The sequence below is a fragment of the Sphaerodactylus townsendi genome, linkage group LG01, assembly GCF_021028975.2.
Source record: "Sphaerodactylus townsendi isolate TG3544 linkage group LG01, MPM_Stown_v2.3, whole genome shotgun sequence".
Lineage (NCBI taxonomy): Eukaryota > Metazoa > Chordata > Lepidosauria > Squamata > Sphaerodactylidae > Sphaerodactylus > Sphaerodactylus townsendi.
This window is the reverse complement of record NC_059425.1, coordinates 135960608-135985971: the sequence shown is the minus strand read 5'-3', so window position 1 is coordinate 135985971 and position 25364 is coordinate 135960608. Positions and strand designations below refer to the sequence as shown.

The 25364-nt window shown below is 46.1% G+C and overlaps 1 protein-coding gene across 1 annotated transcript in view; it reads left to right on the top strand.

Moving 5' to 3' along the window:
- The first annotated feature begins 3916 nt into the window (after window positions 1-3916).
- The window catches only part of NT5E (5'-nucleotidase ecto), a 68313-nt gene continuing 46865 nt past the window's right edge, over window positions 3917-25364 (top strand). Inside the window, exon 1 of the mRNA XM_048505797.1 lies at window positions 3917-4033. Within this exon, the coding sequence (XP_048361754.1) occupies window positions 3917-4033 (117 nt within the window). The remainder of the gene's footprint in view (window positions 4034-25364) is intronic.

Sequence of the window (25364 nt, the reverse complement as noted above, 5' to 3'; positions counted from 1 at the left end):
GCTGCCAGGCTGGCTTTGCCGGGCCAGGCCCGGCAGAGGCCGCTGCTGGGTGCCCCTTCCCAGCCCCGCCCCACCAGCCAGGCCCTGCGGCTCGGAGCATCCTGGCAAGGCTGGGCTGCGGGGCTGCCGATTCTTTTGAAACTTCATTGTATCTAGATTAAATTTTCAGTGGGAATTCCGCCACAAATACTAGCGTGTGGTTGAGTTACATGGAGGCTAAAAGGAAAAGTCATAGCGGACTGGTTATGTTGCTTTCTCCTGATTTAAACCACTTCAGAAGTATATAACTTTCAAAAATAGCATACTAAAAAGTTACTCAAAATTTGGGAGTCATCATTTCAGACACATAATTATAACCATCCGATATGAAACTGTTTGAAAACCATTTTCTTGTCACTTGTATGAACCAGTTGGAAATGACTTACCAGAAGAACTAAATGGACATTTCTTCTCATCTTGACAACACATGGATGGGAAATATTTGCTATATTTTTCCACAAAATAACCAACTCTTGGTTCCTCAAGGGAAAAAAATAAACAAAGAAAATGTAGTCAGCTAGCAATTTTACATTAAAACAGAAATAGTTGAAAGATTTAAGTCTGTAGACATTCAAGTTTGAGACTAGAGCTATCTAGTGACTAGAACTTTTCTACATATATCATTTCAGCACAAACTAGAAATTCTGAAAACTTAAGGTGAAAAAACCCATTATATGAAAATGTTCATGATCCCATGACATTTAGTGAGATTTCAGTTCAGATTTTCATTAATTAATATCTGAATACCCAAGAAGAAATATGTTTGTGTTTGACTTTATTGTTACTAGAGATTGAGGAGAATTTTCTATGGTAAAATACCATCATGGTTTTCCATGCAATGCTATATTAGAAAGCTAAATTTCTCATTTACACTATTCTCACATGCCTGGACACTCATTTTTTCTAAACAATTTTAGTTATAAAAATTTCTAAATTTTGTCTTAATTATTGAGAAGCTCTGACTTAGCTTTTCATAACATTCTTACCATTATATAGTTTGGTGAATAGTCTTCAGGAGTCTTCAGGACCACATGTGGTAAGTGGGTCAGTATTCTCAGAGGCGTATGGGGGGGGGGTGGAATGGTGACCAGAGACAATGCTGTCTCCAGGCACCCCCTACCCTTCTCAGGGGCGGGGGTCAGTGGTGCGCCCCCATGAGCCCCACATCTGGCCCCATCCCTGGCCTCCTGCAGGCCTGAAAGCCAGAAAACCCAGCTTTTAAAGGCACGGAGGCCAAGACCCCAGCCCTGCCCCCGGCCTCTGTGCTTTTAAAGGTTTGTCCCTGGCCAGGAGGCCAGCTTCTGCTCTCCCAAGGCTCTGGAAAGTGCAGAAGCTGGGCTGTAGGGAGCCTGGGAGGGTGGAATACTGCCGCTTCCCGCCCCCCCCACACACACACACATCCCTGGAGCCTGGCTCCTGGCCAGGGATGTGCTTTTAAAATCACGGAGGCTGGGGGGCAGGGCTTGGGATGGGGCCATGTCCCCTGAGCCCCACCTTTTGTGCAGGATGTGGGGTGGGGTCCCATCCCCAAGCCCTGCCCCCAGCCTTTGTGCTTTTAAAAGAATGACCCTGGCCTGGAGGCTGGCTTTTGCTCTCCCCAGGTTCTGGGGAGGGCAGAAGCCGGAGGGCAGAGTGATGCCTTTCGCCATGGTGCCCCCTCTCCCCAGCTCCTGCTCTCCCCAGGGCCCTCCCCAGGGCAGCTGGGGCACACGCCAGTCACATGGGGGGCCTCTGGCACCCACCATGTGACCAAAAGATGTGCACACGGGGACATGGATATCCCCATGTCCCAATTGACAGTACACCCCTGAGTATTCTTCATTGAGTTTCTAGTCTGAAACCTAGTTAGTGTATTTCTATATGTTAAAGTCCTCCAGATTTGTCTGTGTTTGAAAATTTTCAAATCCTTGCATGTATAATGGGCAGTCCTGGGCCTGGCTAGTATTTGGATGGGAGTCCTCCACGGTATACTAGGGTCATGACATGGAGGAAGGCAATAGCAAACCAACCACCTCCCAACATCTCTTGCCTTGCACCATGAGTCGGCTGTGACTTGACAGACAGACAGCTATGCCAGCTTTCTGTTCATATTTTCTGGTCTTCTGGATTATGGGGCAGAAATTGAAAATGTGACCACATCATTGATGCTCTATCGGCCTATATGGGAAGAAGAAAGTGGAATTCCAAGGTCATTACAGATACTGCTGGAAAACTGGAACATACTTTAGTATAGCCATGTCAGGGATTAGATGCAAGAAAAGCATTTGTCTGATTCAGCTGCTCTTTGCATCGATTTCACTTCTTCCCACACGCTAGTCATAGGGTTGCCAGCCTCCAGATGTAAACGGACATTTTCCCAGAATACAACTGATCTCCAGACTACAGTATCCCTGGAGAAAATGGTCACTTTGCACTGTGAAATCTCTGGTAGTATATCCTACTGAGGTCCCTCTCTTCCCCAAACCCTGGTTTCCTCCTCCACCCCCACCCCCACCCCCTCCAAATGTACAGGAAATTCCTGACTTGGAGTTGGCAATGCTAACTACTCTCTCCATCTGTTGCCCAGTCCTGGGGCAGATGAATATTGTGTCTCCCTAGTAAAGCATTCTGCATGTAGAAGGCTCCAGATTCCATTCCTAGCATTACCAACTAAAGGAAAATAATCAACTGCATATTCTTTGCCAGGCAAAAACCTGTCCATATGTGTGACCAGAAATGTAAGTGTTTGGCTTCCTCTCTGGCTTTCTTTCTTTTTTTTAAATAAACTCATTAATTGAATACAAATCAAAAGAAAATCTTGAGATCTACATAAACTAATACACATCAACAATATGGCTTCTTCAATTATACATTTTGTTCGTTCCTAGAGAACATGATCTCCCAACCTTTGTTCAAGAACAACTCATTGGAAAAATGATGCTTACTTTCCATTGTTACTCAAAGCATAAAGTTAGGACTATCTTGTGTAGTAAAACAGTGTAATTCATAAAATTATTACATTTTTAAAACAATAAACTGTGACTAAATAGAATAAGAATTGTGTGGTTTGGGGATTTTTCCTAGAAGGTCAAAACTGGGACCATGCAGTTAAATGACTAAATCTCCACTTTTTTTAAGGAACTATTATCAGGTTCTCCAAATAAAACTAGACATATGGTTAAAAAAATGGTAAAAATATTCTGAGGAACTGACCAATTTCTTTTTATAATAGGAACCTTTTTATTGTTCATCCATTTCTGCAAATACACTGAGAAAAAGCCACAGTGGTATTATATTACCCCCACAAACATTAACATTTAAAGACTCTAAAGAAGCTAAAGTTTACTTCAGTTTTTAAAAATGTATTTAAGGGGGGGTGAGGGAGGGAAAGACATACTCAGTTTGACCTTTACTTCTGCAGATGTCATCTGTATGTCTCTATGAGCATACATTTTTAAAAAACTATTGAAGGTGGGTAGGCCTGTTGTTAATTTTCGTCTTTTGTTAATTATGGAAGGACAAAATCATTTTCTCCCATTGTTCTACACATTCTGCAGTTTTGCATTACCAACCTCATAGCCCATTGAACCACACGTGATACTCGTCTGCTTCAAATACAAAACAGGCCATTATGGAATCTCAAACACTATTCTGCACATCCTACCACTGACCACAACAGAGCGTTAGTTTGCCAGTGACACAAGAAAAGAGAACAAAATAAAGGATTTTCCTCATTCCTGTCTTTCCCCATCTCTGTCTGCAACAAAACTAACCCCAGAGCTATTATTTATAGTTATGAGGTGAGAGCTGAAATCTAGCAGTCTAGTGAGAAGAAAAAAATGCCTTCATCTTGTTACAGATATTTGAACAATAGTTATCCATTTCTGTAGAGTAGGAGATGCTTAATCAAATACAGTACTTCTTCAGTAGTGAGGAAGACATGGCATTTTACCTGCACAGTGACATATTCCTCAGTCTTAAACACCCCAATGAACATGATAGCATTTTGTTCCAAGTAGGTGCCACCTATTTGCTGACAGATTGTTTTCAGGTTGTTCAGATATGGCAAGTAGCAAACTCTCTAAAGTGTAGCATGATGATATGAAATGTCTGAGCCTTAGTCCAGAACCCCAGACATGTTCTAATGTATTCACAATCTTACCCCATCAAGTTGATTGCTGTGCTAGTATAGATCTGGTTCTCCACTGAAATGATTATAAGAATGAAAGAGCTCCCTTAAAATTAGAAACCATTGAATGCACAACAGGAACTGCAGGAGTCATCCAATTTTTATTCCATATTTAAAGCTCTTCCCCATGAGCTAAGAAAAGGATTCATGGCCATTTTACTTCTAAAGCCATTGCATTTTCATCAAAATAAAACCAACACCTTTAAAGTATCACAAAGCAACAACTGAATCAGCAGAAGGCGCAGTTACAAAGTTTGCAAATTCTGATCACTGACAGACCGACAAAGAACAGCTTTAGTGGCCTTCAGGAGGATAACCAAAGAAACAACATTTATTTTCCAAAGAAAAAGGCAGTGTATAACAGGGGCACTGCAGAAAACACCCTACTTCTTAGGAAGGTCAGTTTTGCTCTACGAAATGTGGACCCCAAAATATGCCTGTCTTGGTAAATCTTCAACATTGGGAAGATCTGTAAGGGAGAAGGAAACACTTGCAGAGTTTCTTAAGATTGAGTCTGCTTTGGAATTTAAACTAGCCCCTTGGATTCAGTACATACATGAGAGCTGGTGAAATAAAAGTATGCTGGCTTGAATCTGTTAAGTAACAAGAAGTGACATTTTATATTAACCAAAGCCTCTGGGACTCCTTCAAGGGAAGCTGCATGTAGAGAGCACTGCAGTGATCTATTTTGGAAATCACCAAAGCTGGGATGACAGTGGCCAAATTTCTATCTACCAGTAGCTGGTATGTTAGGTAAAGCTAATTAATGTACGTATTAATGCTAATTAATTAGTAAAGTAGTAGATTTTAGATTTTAGTCTTAGTGGATCTTGAAAGCTAAGTGGGTTGGTACTTAGATGGGAGACCACCAAGTAAGGCTCTGCGGAGAATAGCAAAGAGGGCCTTTGCTACTTGGTTATCCTGACAGCCCTTTGCAGCCAGCCATTAAGGCCCTCACCAGCACTGGAACACAGCACCAGATACAGTGCCAGCATCCTAGAGCCTCTGCTGCCACTGGTGTATAAGTGGTGGGCCAGGGGCATGGCTGTGGGAGGAGCTGATATCCGTCAGTTTCCCCCCGCCTTTCGTTGTGGTTCACAAGCAGACAGGGCCTCTGACTTACACCACCAAAAATGGTGGCATAAGTCTATGTAGCCCAGTGGAGACTTCTTGTGGCGGGGAGGCTTTCCCGCTTTACTAGCCTCCCTGTGCCACTGGAAAGGCTTTTGGGGGGTGGCGGCCTGGTGCATCCATGGCTAGGTGCACAGCCCTTTGGATGGGGCTGCACGTTGCTTTGAGCATCTTTTGTGAAGGAAATTTTTTAATAAATAAATTATGGATTTGCAGAATAAATATTATTTGATACATTTCTTACAAGAACAAAATGAAATGTTTTCAAGTATCTGTAAAGTGTACAGAATCAAAGTTTGCTCTGATAAGGGTGGTTGGGCAAACTGCTACTTAACTGGATTATTTGTTTAAACTTTTGGAAAATGGCAATACATTTGAAGCAATATGAAAAACAAATAACTTCTGTTTTATCTGACCCAAAGGTCACTACTTGCTTATAATTTTTCTACGTTGAACGGACTCAAGCTTGTATACCAATCAGAATAGAATGACTGCAGGATGGGTGTGATGTTCAAGTTCTGCTTGACAGCTAGTAATTGGGCTGCCACATTTTGTACCAACTGGAGATTCTGAGCTGACAAATGTAGAGTGTGTCACAGTAGTCCAACCTTAACACAACCATGGAATAATCTCCATGGCCAGATCAGCCAGGTCAAGATAGGGCAGTGATGCCGAACCTATGGCATGGGTGCCAGAGGTGGCACTCGGAGCCCTCTCTGTGGGCACATGCACACAGACTTCATCATGTGGGGGGCGGAAAATCACCCCCCCACACACACACACCCACATCTAGGCTGGCCTGGGCCACTGACCACGACAGGCCTGGTGCCTGTGCTCCAAGTGGCTGCTGCCCGAGGGGGGGGGGCGCAGAGGAGGCAGAGATGCTAGAGAGGCACAGAGCGGTGCGCATGGGACTTGCTGGAGGCTAGAGCAGACTGGCCCCTGCTGGAGCGGGTGGGGTGGAGGAAGAGGGAGCCAACCGTTTTTTTCTAAACGAAAACCTCAGCATTCAGGTTAAATTGCTGGGTTGGCACTTTGAGATAAATAAGTGGGGTTTGGGTTGCAATTTGGGCACTCAGTCTCAAAAAGGTTCGCCATCACTGGGATAGGGGGTTAACGGCTATGCTAAGTGAAACTGATAGCATTGGCTTGTTTCTCCAGTAGTAATGATAGGTCTAGTATGCCTCCTACTCTCTTAACGGAATCAGAGAGTGTCAGATAGACCCTGTCTAAAGTGGGGAGCGTACTGTCCTTAAATACCTCAACCTTCTAAGTGGTTAAAATGTGCTTGCACTATACAGTTTGCTGGATAAAGCTCTGATTATATGATTTGTGAATAGCTGCATATCAAAAACACAGTACTCTCTGGTCTATAGTTAACTTAGCATAATAGTTAGTCCATTCTGGAACATAGTTGAGTTGGTTCATGGCATTTGATCCCATCAGAGTTTTGGCTTGTAGTCCCTTCATGTCAACTTACATCCATGTTGCTACATGTTGTTAAACAAAAACAAAATACTCTTTCTCATCCACTGTCTGCCAAGCTGAGCCTGAATCAGTGTTTCATGTATGTTTACAGACTCTCCGAAAACTGTAGTTGTAACAGCTTGCAAAAAGCCATCTGCACTGAACTCAGCATGTGGTGCATAGCTTTCCTCCTGTGAATGGCTCAGCCGTTTAGGCAGCATAAGTCAAAGATCAACTAAAAACTGTAGCAGTCACAGGCTCAAAAAAGTCATGTGAAGATGCTTCTGGCTGTGGAGACCATGTGAAGGAAGCACATGCCTTAATCCTACTGTACATCACTCATTTATGCAAGCTTCGCCATAGCCTAAATGTTTCAGTGAGAAGCAATCTGCTCAAACGAATGTACTGCATTTGACTTTTCAATCAAGTGATCTGATATTTAGCACCGTGATCAAGTGATATGATATTTAGCATGAGGGGTGTAAATGGAGGTATCATAAATATCTGGCTTTATCATCTGCTGACTCATAACCCAGATATACATCCTGTGTTGTGTGTTTCCAGTTAAGGCAGGTCACTCCGGTTGCAGCATGAATCTTATTACTCTCCTATAAGATCAGGAGTTCCCCCTACCAGTACAAGTGAACTAAGGGTCAAGGATTTCTATGAAGTTACACCAGAAGCAACATTTTGAATGTGAAATTCCTGACAATTGCATATTTGTTCTTGCCTTTGATTTGTTGCTTTAAAAATGATGAATATTTCTGACCCTTTTCCAATTTTGTACTCTTCATAAATCAAACTAAATATAATTGTACTGTCGAAGGCTTTCACGGCCGGAATCACTGGGGTGCTGTGTGGTTTCCAGGCTGTATGGCTGTGTTCTAGTAGCATTGTCTCCTGACGTTTCCCCTGCATCTGTGGCTGGCATCTTTAGAGGATCCTCTGAAGCGACAGGAGAAAATGCTACTAGAACACAGCCATACAGCCCGGAAACCACACAACTACCCCACTAAATATAATTGATATTATCTAATACTAAAACAATGAAATGGATTGACTCAGTACAGAAGCCACAGTTTGCAAAAGCTGAGCAAGGCTGTTAATGATAGGACATTTTGGAGGTCATTAATTCATAGCGTCACCTATTTGAACGTGACTTGATGGCACATAACAGAGAAAATTATGAAACAACATTATTTATCAATAATATTAAAGCAATGCAATATCAATCTGAAATAATGTAGAATTGGACTGAATATAATTTTTTTACAGATAGGGGAGGGGTTCAAAACAGTTGATGGGAGGTACCACTTTGGTCACCTTCTTATCAGTACCGCATACCAGCCAACACTAGTTTACTTTCACCCATTTAGGATAGTAAGAATGCTGCATGTTATAATATATTTTAGGGCACATCCTATCTAGCATGAAATAGGTAAGATCACCCCAACTCTCCACACTCCAGAGCATACTACAGTGTTCCCCCCAAACGGCATTTGCCTTAGATGGGCGAAAGTCACACAGAAGACATTCAGCTCATTATCATCAAAGAAACTGACATAAATTGTCCAAAAAGGTGCACTAATTTTTTTTACTATGAAATGTCCTCTCCCCTTGCAAAGTAAGCTGTAAACCCCACCTAATTAAAAAAAATCTTTCTCCCAGGAATTTTCAAGATCAAATACTTGTCCATTCTCCATCTAGAACAGCAGAGGTGTTTTCAACTTGTATTGGGGATTTTTACAGCATATATTGTATGAAACTGCGAATGACATAGGAAAACTTTATCACCGCTAGTTTTGGTTTTGGTTTTGTCTTCCTGCCTGGTATTTGTTGGTGCCCTCTTTATTTGTTAGCTTGATACTATTGGCCACTGTACTGGCAACATAATTGTTAAGGTCTTAGCAGCTTGCAAATCATGAGACTCAAGTTCTGGAACAGTTGTCTGAACCAGCTGCAAAGCAAAAACCAAAAAATGCCCAGCAATAAAACAAACGATAGTTTGAAGAAAAACTGTAAAAACTCATGTCCTAGAGCAGTTTGTTCATTTGCTGATTGAATGGAGATTAATTAGCTTCCACTGACTTCACAAGTTTTCCCTTGTTGACATTAAAAGCCACAATACAAACTTAAGAAAATTAGTAAATTTCAGTGGGGGCAATTAATAAGAATGGAAGAATCATCTTCTGTGCCTGACAAACACATATGCATGCCTGCACAAAAAAAATTAATTTATTCAGTAAAAGGATATATATCACCATCTTGTGGACACAAAAGCGCTCACATGCTTCACAACCATTCATCCTGTTCCCAAAAACAAACAAACAAACAAAACCAGGCAGATGGTCACATCTGAGTAATAATGTAGTTCATTAACAAATTCAGCTTGTGAAAATGCAGCACTGCTATGGTTCAATATTTTAATAATTTGAAAATATTAAAAATAAGATATAGTTGCAAGTAAAGGCTAACTCGCAAATCTACTGTTCCTATACTGCAAGTGTGTGTGTTTTCCAGGAAACAGACTTTTAGAGGTGGTTTGCGATTGCCTGCTTCTGTATGGGCTGAGAGAATTCTGAAAGAACTGTGACTGGCCCAAGTTCGCAGGAGAGTGTGTGTGTGTGTGCGTGCGTGCGTGTATGCTTTCACGATAAAATACATAAAGGATAAAATGCCATTAAGTGCACCATTCTGCACTACTTCAATCTGTTTTAAAGTACTGTGGATGAGGTATGAGTTTTGGATAAATTTTTATTTAATATGAGATTATAAACCCAATCCAAACTCTCGCATGCCATGACTTTCCATTCTGTAGGACAAATGAATTTGCTTCACAGAAGGATTCTTTGTTTCAGCGAATGAAACAATATGAGCTATCAACATTGCCACATTTATGACTGGGATTTGAGTTGCTGCAAAACTGTTAACCAGCGTAAAAACCATAGTAAAACAGTTTAAAGGAATTGCAAAGGGAAGAAGATCGTAATCTGTGCCATTTATTACATGTATTATTTTGATCATACTGCATTGCCTTGTGCTTTTGTAGTTCTATGTTTTTGCATATCGGATACTTTTTATTATTTCTCATATTTGCAATCTTTGTATGATTGATCATACAATCCATGTGCCTCATGCTTCTCAACTGCATTGTTTTATACTTTAGTCCACTCCACACGGGCCAGGGAAGCGGCTGCAAACTGGGGTAAATGACCTCTGTATAGCCCTGGGTTATTTGCATGATTCTGTGCAGGTGGCCCTGGAGCTGCCACAGCTTGTGGAGGCACCTTTGCACAGAGGCACATCCTTTTTGTTTTTAAACATATCTTCTCTTTCCCTGCACTGCTCCGCAGAGACAAGGGGATATGCTGCCATGGCCATAGCAAAGCCTTGGGGTCAAAGGGCAGTAGGCGTGTCTCCTCGTCCCTGCAGAGCTGTGCAGGGAAGAGAAGTTATGTTTAAAAACAAAATGGACATGACTAAAAGCGGCGCCTCTCACCCAGTGCCGTTTGCTCGGCACCAGGTGCAAAACAGTGTTTTTAGAAAAACTCGCTCATTTAGAGAGTTTCAAAAACACTGTTTCTCCTCAAGTTTGGGGGGGGAGGAGCACACGGCTGCCTTGTTTTGGAGGCAGCAGCCATGCAAAGTTTCCCCCCCAAGCAGTGTTTTTACTGGGCCCACACCGGTGTTTTTGGCCCCTGAGGAGTGGGTCTTTGTAATGCATTTTTAGTCTCAAAGAGAAAGACAGGCTATAAATAAAGCACATAAATAAAAAAATCATTACATATCAATATTTTTACCCTATTGTCACTCATTATTACCTAAATCCTGCCTGTTTCAGAGGTCTACTGAACAATTAACACAGGCATATCTCCATTCCTTTACAGCCTGCAATTCTTTCTGTTGCGAAACAACTTGCTGGAGGATTATGAGCTACTGAATAAGCCAGTACTCTGTTCTGTGGAGTGACTCCTACTCCCAGGATATACATAAAAGATGGCAGTACAAATAAGCCAAGCCAAAAAGGGGAAAAACCCTAAAAAACAGCTTGATAAGGAGTGAAAGGGACAGACTGTTGAGAGCAAAGGAGTATCCAGTTGAAGGAGAAATTACCCTGTTTAAGTTCCTGAGAGCTTAGGGGGTGATGGAAAAGGAGATTTGTGGCTGGGGATTTCCAAACTGTCTTCCTTTCAAGCATGCCATGATTCTTTGCAGGCTCCTTCTTTGTTGTATTTACATAGTTTTGGAAGCAGTTCCTGGTTTACATTAACCACAGTTTGCCCAATTTTACCCATCCACAATTAGTTGTTGCAAACCAGTTAAAAAACAGAAGAAAATTGTCACATAAGAGGGAGAAGAAGAGGCACGCATGACCCTGCAGCACAATCCCATCCTAAATGCCATAGTTTGGAATACTGATCTGTAGTGCTTGAATTAAGCTATTGAGTCCTAGTCCAGTGAGCTGGAAAAGATGACCATTCATTTTAAAAATATATTTTTCCTCCACTGCGTCCCCTGAATGACGCAGTTTTAAACAAATTGGACTTTATTGAGAAATGTGTTGTCTAAAAATAATGACAGTTATAATGAAACCATCAGGAAAAAATTGAAGCTGCAGCTGCAACTCTGGACCAGCAGAGAGCAGCATTAAATTATACAAAGAAAATCCAGCATATTTATACCCATGTGCTGCTAATCTTTTCTATTTTTTGATATCCCTAAAAGTAAGCTTGACTGGTGTTTGACCTTTTTTCCTCTACCAATTTGTTGCAAAATAAATATTATTTAATACATTTATAATACAATCCTAAGCAATACCCTTCTTAATGTGCTTAGAAGGGTGAAATTCTATTTAGAATTTCATTGTTTGCATGTTTATTTTTGCTAAGTTTCTTTCCAGGCATTTATACCAAACCTCTATTCCTTGTTATAAGAATAAACTTGTTATAAGAGAACACTTCCTGGCATAATTTCAGGCCCAATACCGCAGCCAAGCGTCCCCCAATTGTATATTAGTGATGAATATCTTAGAGCGTGGTGGAGTCTCCTTCTTTGGAGGTTTTTTTAACATAGGTCCTTTCCGCATGGGCCTTGCAAGTGGGGCTGAACCAGCATACTTGCAGCCGTTGCACCCCCGGGGCCATTTGTGCGTTGTCCTGCAAATAGTCCAAGTGCCCCAGCCACCTGCGGGGTCGCCTTCATCCAGGACCCACTGCTTTCCCCCCCTCTCACCTCGGCTGCCATCGTTCAGCAGAGGCCAGGGGACACGCTTCTGTGGCCATGACGACACCTCCAGGAATGGAGGCCAGGAGGCGTGTCCCCTGGCCTCTGTAGAGGACAGCAGCCAAGAGGAGGTAAAAGGCAGAAAAAAGCAGCACAGGGAAAATGCCGCCTTCCACCTGGTGCCGTTCGCTCAATGAGCAAGTCAATGAGCAAGTCAATAAAACTCGCTCAATGAGCAAGTCAAGAAAACACCGGTATAGTGGGGTATTCGTCGCTGCAGCTGCGCTCCGGCCCCTCTTTTCTACCAGCCCCTCACCATTCTAAATGGCCCGTGCGGAAGAGGCCAGAGACTTGATGAAAATTTGTCAGGAAAGCTTTGATTGTGTGTTCCTGCATGGCAGGGGGTTGGACTTGATGGCCCTTGTGGTCTCTTCCAACTCTCTGATTCTAATACTTTTTATTCCTGTAGTTGTTTTGAAAAATAGATGGCTTTCTAGCAAATGTACTATGATTTTGGGAAGCTGTTGTTTCTGACATTGATGTGTTTGTAGGATATGCAAACTGCAAGCATCTATAATTTCTATACTACAATTTTATAAATACAAGTCTGATGCAAGCAATGTTCAGCACTTGTCCAGAGTGATGATATTGTTTCATAAACAAGTCTGACTGAGTTTAATGGGTCTTACTCAGGGACGTAGGTATAGATTTTTTTATGGGAGCCATGCCTCCCCAAGCCCCGCCCTAGCCTCAGTACTTTTTAAAAGATATTTTACATTTCTTCCCTGCCAATTTCCCAAGGGACTCAAGGCTGCTTACATACTTATAAAAGTACAATAATATAAAACATGACAAAGTGCAAACATGAAAAGATTACAAAATGTAAACATTTGGAGGATATAAACATATATTAACAGAAATATAAACATTTGGAGGATATAAACATATATTAACAGAAATATAAACATTTGGAGGCGCTTAGTAGAGAAGAAAGAGAAGGGAGTGCTCTAACACATTTGGGAACTCCATTCTTCTTCCCAGAGCTCTCCACTGTCATCCTTACAACAGCCCTCTGAGGTAGCAGAGTCTGAGAATATGTGACTGGGCCAAGGTCATCCAGCTAGCTTCTGCACCAGACTGGGGATTAGAACTTGGGGTCCTGAATCTCAACACGACACTCTACCCACCACACCACACTGCCCAGTCAGAGACGGGCTCCTGAATCTCAACACGACACTCTACCCACCACATCACACTGCCCAGTCAGAGATGGGCCAAGAGGCTCCTGGGAGGCCCAGAGGAGCAGCTCTCTGAGGCCAGGGATGCTGACTAGAGTTACTCAAATGAAAGGTGGGATACAAATGTGAGGGGATCGCTCTGGTATTTGGGCAAAAACTGTATGTCAGATGCTGTTTCTACCATAGTGTTTTACCCACATACCAGTGCATTGTCCCTGTTGTGACCTGGATGATGACATCACTTTTGGAAGTGATACCATCATGCGGGCAACATCAAGGCAAGGCCTCATTTTAAGCCTGGCAAGACCCTTGCCAGCCAGATAGACAGCACCAGAAAGACAGGGCCCACAGCAGGAATCCCCTGGCCCTGGTGGGGTTCTGGCAACCTGAAATGTTTAAGACCTACATATAGCCTTCCTCCCTGACATTCTGTGGTTGTCTCCCCTTCCCGTGGCAGCCCTTGTCATAAAACATGATGTGAAGGACCAAAGGATGTAATAGTAACCATTTTCCCTGTTACAGACTACAAAGAGCCACTACAGGACCTAGGGTTGTCTGCTTCAACTTGGCAAACTCCTGGAGATTTGGAGGTGATACCGCAGAAGAGTAGAGTTTGGGGAGAGGAGGGAGCTCAGCAAGGTAGTGATGCCAACTTCTGAAGCTGCCATTTCTTCTAAGTGAACTGATCTTTGCAGTTTGGAGAAAAGTTGTAAATAATTCTGGGAGAATGCCAGGATCCACGTGAAAAGAAAAAAAGGGGGGAGAGGGAAGGTGTGGTAGCAATAAGAGGCTATAACCGACAGATAAGAAAAAAAATCACCCTCACAATCGGCTACTGCACCAACATGTATGTAAGAGTCAGAGGAAACAAAAAATCCAAAACAACAGCACAACAAAAGGCAAAGGGAATATAATAACAGCTAACAAGGCCACAAAATGGAATGAACTGAAATGCCCAAAAGGCTGCAGGAGAATGATAAAGTCCTGTAAGTAAAGGGAACAACACTGCAGAGGAGGTGTGCAAAGGTTGTAGATGCTCAACCGTGGACGGGATGATCCAGCTTTTCTTTCTCATTTCACAGCTCTGAACTGCTTCATCAGCAGCATGAAAAGTTTATGCCTGCCCAATCATGGTTTAATTAGCCACTACAAAATTAATTTATACAGAAAAGAGAACAATAAATAACATGTATATAAATATAACAAATATTACAAAAGTTAAAAATATAGTTATTTATGATATTCATTGTACATATCATTTAATATAAAAAATAAAGTTACATATTATCTACAAAGTTAATAAGGGTCTGCTTACATAATGTAATGGCTATAAATATTCGAATCAATATAAGGCTAGGCTTTCTGGAAGTGTGCTTCAGTATGCTGCATTATGATGGGCTACAAAGAGCTTCTTTATATAGGTCGTTTCCCCACTTACCATCGACCACCCTTTGCTGCGCGCTACTCTCAGCACGCGTCATTTCTGGCGCGCTCCCGGGCTTTCCCACAATTCTGCGCAGGGTCATCAAAAGGCGCTGTTTTGAGGAGCGCCAGGAATTATGCGCGCTGAGGGGGCGCGAGAGCGGCAGCGTTGGGGTGGCTGCGTTGTCGCCATCCCTGTAGTGGGGAGTGCCGCGGGACCCCGCGCTACTTGGCAAGAGTAGCGCGCAGCAGATGGTAAGTGGGGAAACAACCATAGTATAAGTGCTTAAACATTGAAAAGGAAACACAACATACAAGTGGATAATTTACTAATTACATTATCATAAGCTTATTTTTTAAGAACCAAGATGCCACACATACAAAAATACAATTATTTTTTTAAAAGAGTAAACATGGTTTATAGAAAGCAACTGAAGTCCATTTCATTATTTAACCAAGGGGGTAAAAGGATCTAAAGGTACAAATAAGCTTGGTCTTGATCCTGCAAAGATGTTTTCCAATATCTACATGTCTATAAGAAGAACTCCTACAAGAATAAATGACACAAAAAGTAAAGTCTGTTTTCAACCAAGTGTTGGACTAAACGTGCATCTAAGTTCCAGACTTGTGTTCTATATTTCACCTGTCTACAGGACATCCCAATATATATACATGAACAAGGACATTGAATTAAATTATTTGTACTGCATGTGGTAAGTGTCTTTAGAAGCCATTTGTTTTTCAAGTTAGGATGTGCGAATTCAGTGATATTCATAGCTTGTGCACACATAGAACAATGGGCACATTTTCTATGTCCTATAATGGGAGAAGTAATAGAAGTATTACATATGAAGTCAGATCTTATTAAATAATCACGTAAGTTGGAGGTACATCTATAACCAATTCTGGGTTGATCAGATCTCCACATCCAGGAAAACCAGCAATAACATGCCAATGTTGATGGATAACGGTTTTGATATTATTGGCCACTGGAGTAAAATTTAAAGCAAAAGTAAGCCGATTTGAGAAAGTCTTAGGAACTTTAAAAAATTTTTGGCTTCTATTGACTCTTTGCCAGGCATTTTTAGGAAGTGTGGAAGATATTGTCTATTGATAAGAAATTGCATCAGTTGCTCACTTTCGCTTGGAAAATCTACATTAGAGGTGGCATTCCTTTTCAGTCTCAGCATTTTTAATTGTTTGGGATGAAAAGACTGCTAATGTAAAGTCATCTTTTTATCTATAGGTTTAGTGTAAGGTTTTATGGCTAAAGTATTATGAGAGGTAACATAGACTGTGACATCAAGAAAATGAACAGAGGATTGACTAGAGTTGTGAGAAAATTTTATATCTGGATGGAAGGAATTTGTCCAGTCAACAAAAGAAGAAACAGTAGAAAAATCTTCAAAAATAATAAATAAATCACCTACACATCTCTTAAATAGTATAACCTTATACCAAAAGGGATTTTTGTCAGGTTTGCACATATAATTCCTTTCTAGATAGTCCATAAATAAATTGGCAACTGCTGGAGCTAGGGAACTACCTATAGCTACACCTCTTTTTTGTAAATAATCTTGGGAGTCAAAGCAAAAATAATTCTTTTCAAAAATCATGTCAATGAGTTCAAGTAAAAAGAAAGTAGGAAGATCTTTTTTTACCTCTAGAGTCAAGCACCTCAGACAAAATTGTTCTCAGACAAAATTGCCTCATCTAATGGGGTGTTGGTATAAAGTGAGTGAACATCCATGGTAAGTAAAGTCCCATTAATGAGGAAAGGCGAGTTATCAACTTTACAGACAAAATCTGTACTATCTTTGATGTATGTCTGAATTTTAGGGACAAAGGGCTGAATAAAGGAATCTACATGTTTGGCAAGAGGGTCAAGAATTGAGCCAGATCCTGAGATAATGGGTCTGCCTGGTGGAGGAAAACCTGATATGTGCAGTTTGGGCAAAACATAAAAAACAGGTGTGCTAAGAAATTGACACATTAGGTAGTTGGCTACTTGATTATCAATAATACCCAAAACTACAACTTCATTAACTGCAATCTTAATGATGTTCTTAATATGTTCAGTAGGGTCACCAGAAAGTTTTTAATAGTAATAGTTGTTATTAAGTCGCTGGTTGACCTCAAATAAATAATCTCGGGTATTGAGAATCACAATACCTCCACCTTTGTCTGTTTCTTTGATGATAATTTGTGGATCATTAGCAAGGCCTTGGATGATTAATCTATCTCTAGAAGAGAACGTCTTAGGCATGGGGGTGTACTTACAGGTGTTTTCTATTTTGCAAATGTCTCAGAAAATGAGCTTTAGGTCACTGACTGGAGGTATTAAGGAAGATCTAGATTTAAAGGGGCACTGTAATGTGGTAGAATCTGAACCAAAGTGTGCTTTAAGTTTGATTTATTAGTTTGTATAAATCAACATGGATTTGAAATGGGTCATAATTAGGTACTGGCACATAGCCCATTTCAAGATTTAAAACCCGTTGTTCTTCATCTGTCAATATTCTATCCAATAAGTTGGCGACTAAGTTTGGTATCTCCCCCAATGGTGGGGTCGAAAAAAAACCAGGCACTCTAGTTTGCCTTTTGCTCCATCTATATAGGTATTGGCTATTAGGTTTAATTGTAGACTCTGCAAGATCTTCCTCTGAGGTAGTAAAAAGTTCCTTGTGATCCGTGTCAATTTCAAAGGAATTATATTGGCCGTCTTGCCAAGTCACCCTTTTCTTAGGCCTGAGGGTATCATTTTGGTATCATTTTGTTCATAGTCTCGATTGTCATGGTGGAATTTGTGAGTTTTAATCTCCTTTACCTTCTCAGAGAAATTTTTAAAATTTCTTTTAATTTTTTTAAAAAAATTAAATTTAAATGCAATCTTGGCATTAAAAGTGCTAATCTGTACTATATCTTTAAGATTATTCTCAATTTTATTGATATCATGTTGTAAGGTTTCTCCTCTTGTGTAGCAAAGTCTATGATTAGCAACATCAAATCAAAAGAACATTTGTTGATAATGTTTATTGGCAGATTTACATCTGCCAATAAAAAAATTATGTCTTCCTCTTCTGTTTCAAGGGAACATGGAGTAACCTGGTTCACCCTAAATCAAACACAGGTATATATTGGACAATGAAAAAGGTAGTGGGCTGTAAATCCTCAATCGGTTGTACAGAGGCAGAGTAGTAAAGCCAAAGGAGTTTTACTATGTCTGCCCTGCAAATAAACTGTTGGCATTGTTCGAAAATGGGAATTTGTGAAAGCTCTTCTCAATGGAACTTCAGAGAGATCTGATAAATACTGTGGGAATTATTTGGTTAGCTTAAACCAGGAAAACCATTCAGAAAACTTTGAGTTTTGAATTAAACACATATCCAGGGTTCTTTATCAGTCACCTATTTAGGTTTGTTCCCCCATCACTGTAGTCTGGAGTTCAGTTGTAATTGTGGGAGAACTCTAGCCTCCACATGTGATTGGCAACCCTAGGTGCAGTGGTGGGATTCAGCAGGTTCGTACCACTTCAGCAGAACCAGTTGTTAAAATGGTGCTCAGTGGCGTACTGCCTATGGAGACATGGGGCCACCCATGATGCTGGGCACACGCCTGTGGGGGCACCCAGCAGGTTCCTGCCCCCCCTGCACCTGCCACCGCCGCCGCGCCACTGCCACCGCCACCCGGTTGGCCCCTCACTCACTTACCCTTTCCTTTCCCCGCAGGCTCTGAGACTCAGCTTCAGGGAAGCTGCCTCTCGGGCAGCCTGTCTCTATGACTTTCTTAAAAGGCCAATGCTCCAAAGATTGCTTAAGCATAAAAGTTCCCTTGCTTAACCATAAAAGTTCCCTTGCAATGTGCTGGGCAAACAAACACTTTAAAAGCAGTTGGCATTTGTGTGTGTTGTATGTCAAGTCACTTCTGACTCACAGTGACCTTATGAATCAATATCCTCCAAAACATCCTATCATTAAAAGCTTTGTTCAGGTCTTGCAAACTGAGGGTTGTGGGTTGTCGAAGGCTTTCACTTGGGTGCTGTGTGGTTTCCGGGCTGTATGGCCGTGTTCTAGCAGCATTCTCTCCTGAGGATCTGAAGATGCCAGCCACAGATGCAGGCGAAACATCAGGAGAGAATGCTGCTAGAACACGGCCATACAGCCCGGAAACCACACAGCACCCATGAGGGTTGTGGCTTCCTTAATTGAGAATTCAAAGAGAACAGTGACTAGCCCAGGGAGTAGGTATAGATTTTTTATGGGGTGAGTTCGGGGGTGGGGCCATGCCCCCACCTGCCCCTGGGGGTGTGGCCACACCTCCACAAGCCCCGCCTCTGGCATTAGTGTTTATAAAAACAGCTCTCCAAGGCCGGGTACAGCAGACTCCCCTGCCCCCCTCCCCTGCCCCCCCCCCACCAACTGGGCTCCCAGCCGGCAGCCCCTTCTGCCCTTCCCTCTGGGCAGAGGTGTAGCTAGGGAAAATGGAGCCCAGTGAAAAATCTGAGTTTTGCCCCACCCACCCCCATGGACGGCTGCTGTGATGCTGGAATCCACCCCAAACAGCATAACTTTCAATGGTGTTTAGAGAGCCCAAATTCTCCTTTTTGTTTGGTGTTATATATAGGAGCAGAAGTGGCGTAGTGGTTAAGAGCAGGTGCATTCTAATCTGGAGAAACCGGGTTTGATTCCCCGCTCTACCGCTTGAGCTGTGAAGGCTTATCTGGTGAATTCAGATTAGCCTGTGCACTCCCACACACGCCAGCTGGGTGACCTTGGGCTAGTCACAGCTTTTCAGAGCTCTCTCAGCCCCACCCACCTCACAGAGTGTTTGTTGTGAGGGGGGAAGGGAAAGGAGATTGTAAGCCCCCTTGAGCCTCCTACAGGAGAGAAAGGGGGGATATAAATCCAAACTCCTCCTCCTCTTCCTTTTAAATCCACCTTAAAGGAAGAATCTGGGGTCCCCAGTTAAAACAACAATGAAAGTGATGCTTTTTGGGGTGGATTCTCCCCCACCCTGAAACAACATCACTTTCAATGTTTAAACTGGGGACCTCAGATTCTTCCTTTAAGTCCATGCCAAAGGGGGCGGGGGAGATTTAAAAGGAAAATCTGGGGAATCTGGGGAAATTTGGGGGGGTGCCTGCTGTCAGGGGTGCAATTGTTAAGCTAGCAGCACCAAACTTTCAGGGTATCTTTAGGAGATTCTCCTAATGATACCACCCAGGTTTGGTGAAGTTTGGTTCAGAGGGTCCAAAGTTATGGACTCTCAAATGTGTAGCCCCCAACTTCTATTAGCTCCCATTGGAAACAATGAGGGATGAGGCACCTGCTTTGAAAGTCCATAACTTTGGACCTCCTGGACCAAACTACACAAAACCTGGGTGGTGTCAGTAAGATACTCCCCTGATAATACCTCCCAGATATGGTGAAGTTTGATTCATGAAGTCCAAAGTTATGGACCCTCAAACGTGTAGCCCCATCTTCTATTAGCTCCCATTGGAAACAATGGGGGATTGGGGCACCCCCTTTGGGAGTCCATAACTTTGGACCCCCTGAAACAAACCTCACCAAACATGGTATAATCATCAGAAGAGTCTCCCAAACAACCCCTGAAATTTTGGTGCTGCTAGCCTAAAAATTGTGTCCCCTACAGGCAAAAAACCAAAAAACACTAAAAATACCAAAAACCCACAAACGGGGGGCGGAGCTTCAGACATGCAATGGGGGGGTTGAACCCGAGAAACCACCCCCCTTACCTACGTCCTTGGACTAGCCCAAGTACCCAGCAGGCTTCATGCGTAGGAGTGGGGAAGCAAATCCAGATTACCAGATTAAAGTCTGCTACTCATGTGGAAGAGTGGGGAATCAAACCCAGCTCACCAGATTAGCATCTGCCACTCTAACCACTTCACTATGTTGGCATTTGAAGTAGGAATTTGCTATCATTCTTTCCCCCCATTTTTCAATTCTCACGAAAGGGATTGTGAAACACAATGAAAAAGAAAATGTTACTTGGGATGGAATGGCACGTTACATAGAAACATGTGGGTTTAAGAAATGAATAGCTAAAAGGGATCTATATAATTCCCACCCATGCAGATGTGTGCAGCTTTATTTTGCTTATTATCTACTGTCTTGGTGACTTGACATCTGCCCACAAAACCAGAATGTCCTGTCTCTAGGGAAGCACAGGAGCATTCAAGCGGTGGTGCAACAGGTTATTGTTGAAGAGGTTCAATTGAGATGCTGCAGCTATTTTAAGCCCAGTTCTGTAGGGAGATTCAAAGAGAAGAGGCAGGAGTGAAAAAAAAACAACAACCTCAAATGACATTGCTGTGAAATAGAGCACTTGTTTTATGCCAGAGCTGACCTTGAATATATACACCTATGAATCTGTAACGAAAGACTAAGTGCTTTCACAGCTTCTATGCCACACAACCACTGCTTAGTGTTTAACATGAGCAAAGTCACAAACTTTTCTTTAGAAATTATCAGCCTTAATCCCAAAGGTATGAAATCCAGTTGTAGCAGTTACTTAACGGGACAGGAGACGATACTCGTTAGTGAAAAATTATTGTACGGGAAAAAGCAGTTGAAGCTTTTCATGACATGAAGGCAAATAACCTCACTTAGAAAATGATTTTCCAAGAATCCTCTAGTAAACAGAATGTACTGTCCTCCACCCTCCTCCAGGCAGCTCACAACCTCATTAACTGCATATCCTTAGCTTGTCTCAAAAAAAAAGAGAGATTTGGCTCAATAATGGCTAGGCTCATAACGAAATTGTTTATGTTAGAAATGTATAATATTGCAAAGGAATTCTTGCTTTATCACTAGCTGGGAGTGGTCCACACCCACTGTGAAGGGCTCATTTCCATTTATGCTCTGCATAGTATTGTAACACTCATACTTACATTTGGCTTCATTTTGTAACAACTTCTCCCTCTAGCTGTTTATTTAATATCAGTTTGATCTTCAGCAGGTATAAGATAATGTTATTTACCTCCATGTTATGAAAAGCTTCAACTTCTCACCTCCCTCTGCAGCCTCTGTTGAAGCAACAGGATGTGTTGTCCTAGGAGGCACCCCTACAAATGCTTAGGTACTTTGGCCAACTGAGAATAATATACTTTTGTTTCCATGTCCATGTGAATATTGTCTTACTGCTCCAAAAGAGTTCACACACACAAATGAATAGTGGAGAGCCAAAACGAAACAACTAACTCCTTTTCACAGCCTCTGCCTCTTGTTTTATTCTTAATTGTACTGCTACTGAACTAGGCTGCAGATAAGACAGTCCTAGGACTGGAATGTCCTTAAACACATTGACCTTTCAAGCAGTCCAATCCCCTGTTTAATATAGGAGAGCACACCTGACAGACAGGTGTATGGTTTCTGTTTCAAGACTTCCAGTAAGGAAAAGAGTCCTCCACCCCACCCCTGTCCATAGCAGCTAATTGGTTTTATTGATGAACAGCTGCCCCCAATAGAAAGTTTCTCCAAGAATTGTCAACAGCCTGGAGGGGGGGGGGGGGGCTTTAGCAAACACTTAATGAGATACTTTTTCCATTTTCAGGCCTCTATTAAAGGGACAGAACTTTACTTCCCTTGTCCTTCAGTCTTTTCTCAATAAGGTTTATTTTCCAAATCCTCAGCCATCCATGTTTCCTTCCTCTGAACATTTTCCATTTTGTCTCCATCTTTCTTACGGCAGCACACCAAGCTAGATTGTGATTTCCACACTTCTAAGTGTCATCTTGTCTCATTCTTTTTTCAGGCTCCTTCAAGACTCTCTTAACTTCCTTTCAGTCAATGGCATTTTCACCTCTGCAGTTTGGAGATTTCTGGCATCACTTTGAGGCAGGCTTATATTTTTGTAAACTGTGGGGAGTAGGGCTTTGGTTGAAGTATCTGTTTATATGTGTATGGCCTATGGCTAATAAACATTGAATTGATGATGACTGAATTGATTATTTGAGGCAGGCTTCATGTTCACCAGAGTGGGGGTGATGGGCGAAGGTAGGCCTGAATACCAGAGGGTTCATCATGCATCTGATGAACTGGGCTCTGATGGCCAAAAATAGCTGATGCTGCAATAAATGTGTTAGTGTTAAAATACCACAGCAGGACTCCTTCTTGCTTTGCAAGATCAGAATGGGCACTCCTTGAACATTTTCTCACCACTACATCTTCAAGCTGTCAAATTCTGCCTGCCATGTAAGTGTTAAAGGTAAGAGAGTCCGGCCATACAAAAGTTAGCAAGAATCCTAAGACCTTTAAGTTCAAGTTCTGCAAGCACATGGACAATTTCAACAGAAAGGAAGAAACCATTAAAATGAACAGAACTTGGCTGCCAGTTTTGAAAAACACTAGAGTCAAGACAGTGACTAATCAGCTCCACACAAACACAGGATGACTACAGTCAATAAACAATCAAAGGGAACAAAGGCCAGACTACTTCTACTCAGATTCCCTCACCTATTGACCTTGCTATCTCCATTGTTACTCACATGCTACACTTCATTGTTACTCGCTTGCCAGGCCACTCCTATTCAGATGCCCTCACCTATTGACCTTTACTCACAGGTATATATACTCCACTTGCTTTCCTTTCCTACTATCAGATCCTCTGAAGATGCCGGCCACAGATGCAGGCGAAACGTCAAGAGAGAATGCTGCTAGAACACGGCCATACAGCCCGGAAACCACTCAGCGGGGTGGGGGGGGGGGGGGGTGGGGGGGGGGGGGGGTGGGGGGGGGGGGGGGTGGGGGGGGGGGGGGGTGGGGGGGGGGGGGGGTGGGGGGGGGGGGGGGTGGGGGGGGGGGGGGGTGGGGGGGGGGGGGGGTGGGGGGGGGGGGGGGTGGGGGGGGGGGGGGGTGGGGGGGGGGGGGGGTGGGGGGGGGGGGGGGTGGGGGGGGGGGGGGGTGGGGGGGGGGGGGGGTGGGGGGGGGGGGGGGTGGGGGGGGGGGGGGGTGGGGGGGGGGGGGGGTGGGGGGGGGGGGGGGTGGGGGGGGGGGGGGGTGGGGGGGGGGGGGGGTGGGGGGGGGGGGGGGTGGGGGGGGGGGGGGGTGGGGGGGGGGGGGGGTGGGGGGGGGGGGGGGTGGGGGGGGGGGGGGGTGGGGGGGGGGGGGGGTGGGGGGGGGGGGGGGTGGGGGGGGGGGGGGGTGGGGGGGGGGGGGGGTGGGGGGGGGGGGGGGTGGGGGGGGGGGGGGGTGGGGGGGGGGGGGGGTGGGGGGGGGGGGGGGTGGGGGGGGGGGGGGGTGGGGGGGGGGGGGGGTGGGGGGGGGGGGGGGTGGGGGGGGGGGGGGGTGGGGGGGGGGGGGGGTGGGGGGGGGGGGGGGTGGGGGGGGGGGGGGGTGGGGGGGGGGGGGGGTGGGGGGGGGGGGGGGTGGGGGGGGGGGGGGGTGGGGGGGGGGGGGGGTGGGGGGGGGGGGGGGTGGGGGGGGGGGGGGGTGGGGGGGGGGGGGGGTGGGGGGGGGGGGGGGTGGGGGGGGGGGGGGGTGGGGGGGGGGGGGGGTGGGGGGGGGGGGGGGTGGGGGGGGGGGGGGGTGGGGGGGGGGGGGGGTGGGGGGGGGGGGGGGTGGGGGGGGGGGGGGGTGGGGGGGGGGGGGGGTGGGGGGGGGGGGGGGTGGGGGGGGGGGGGGGTGGGGGGGGGGGGGGGTGGGGGGGGGGGGGGGTGGGGGGGGGGGGGGGTGGGGGGGGGGGGGGGTGGGGGGGGGGGGGGGTGGGGGGGGGGGGGGGTGGGGGGGGGGGGGGGTGGGGGGGGGGGGGGGTGGGGGGGGGGGGGGGTGGGGGGGGGGGGGGGTGGGGGGGGGGGGGGGTGGGGGGGGGGGGGGGTGGGGGGGGGGGGGGGTGGGGGGGGGGGGGGGTGGGGGGGGGGGGGGGTGGGGGGGGGGGGGGGTGGGGGGGGGGGGGGGTGGGGGGGGGGGGGGGTGGGGGGGGGGGGGGGTGGGGGGGGGGGGGGGTGGGGGGGGGGGGGGGTGGGGGGGGGGGGGGGTGGGGGGGGGGGGGGGTGGGGGGGGGGGGGGGTGGGGGGGGGGGGGGGTGGGGGGGGGGGGGGGTGGGGGGGGGGGGGGGTGGGGGGGGGGGGGGGTGGGGGGGGGGGGGGGTGGGGGGGGGGGGGGGTGGGGGGGGGGGGGGGTGGGGGGGGGGGGGGGTGGGGGGGGGGGGGGGTGGGGGGGGGGGGGGGTGGGGGGGGGGGGGGGTGGGGGGGGGGGGGGGTGGGGGGGGGGGGGGGTGGGGGGGGGGGGGGGTGGGGGGGGGGGGGGGTGGGGGGGGGGGGGGGTGGGGGGGGGGGGGGGTGGGGGGGGGGGGGGGTGGGGGGGGGGGGGGGTGGGGGGGGGGGGGGGTGGGGGGGGGGGGGGGTGGGGGGGGGGGGGGGTGGGGGGGGGGGGGGGTGGGGGGGGGGGGGGGTGGGGGGGGGGGGGGGTGGGGGGGGGGGGGGGTGGGGGGGGGGGGGGGTGGGGGGGGGGGGGGGTGGGGGGGGGGGGGGGTGGGGGGGGGGGGGGGTGGGGGGGGGGGGGGGTGGGGGGGGGGGGGGGTGGGGGGGGGGGGGGGTGGGGGGGGGGGGGGGTGGGGGGGGGGGGGGGTGGGGGGGGGGGGGGGTGGGGGGGGGGGGGGGTGGGGGGGGGGGGGGGTGGGGGGGGGGGGGGGTGGGGGGGGGGGGGGGTGGGGGG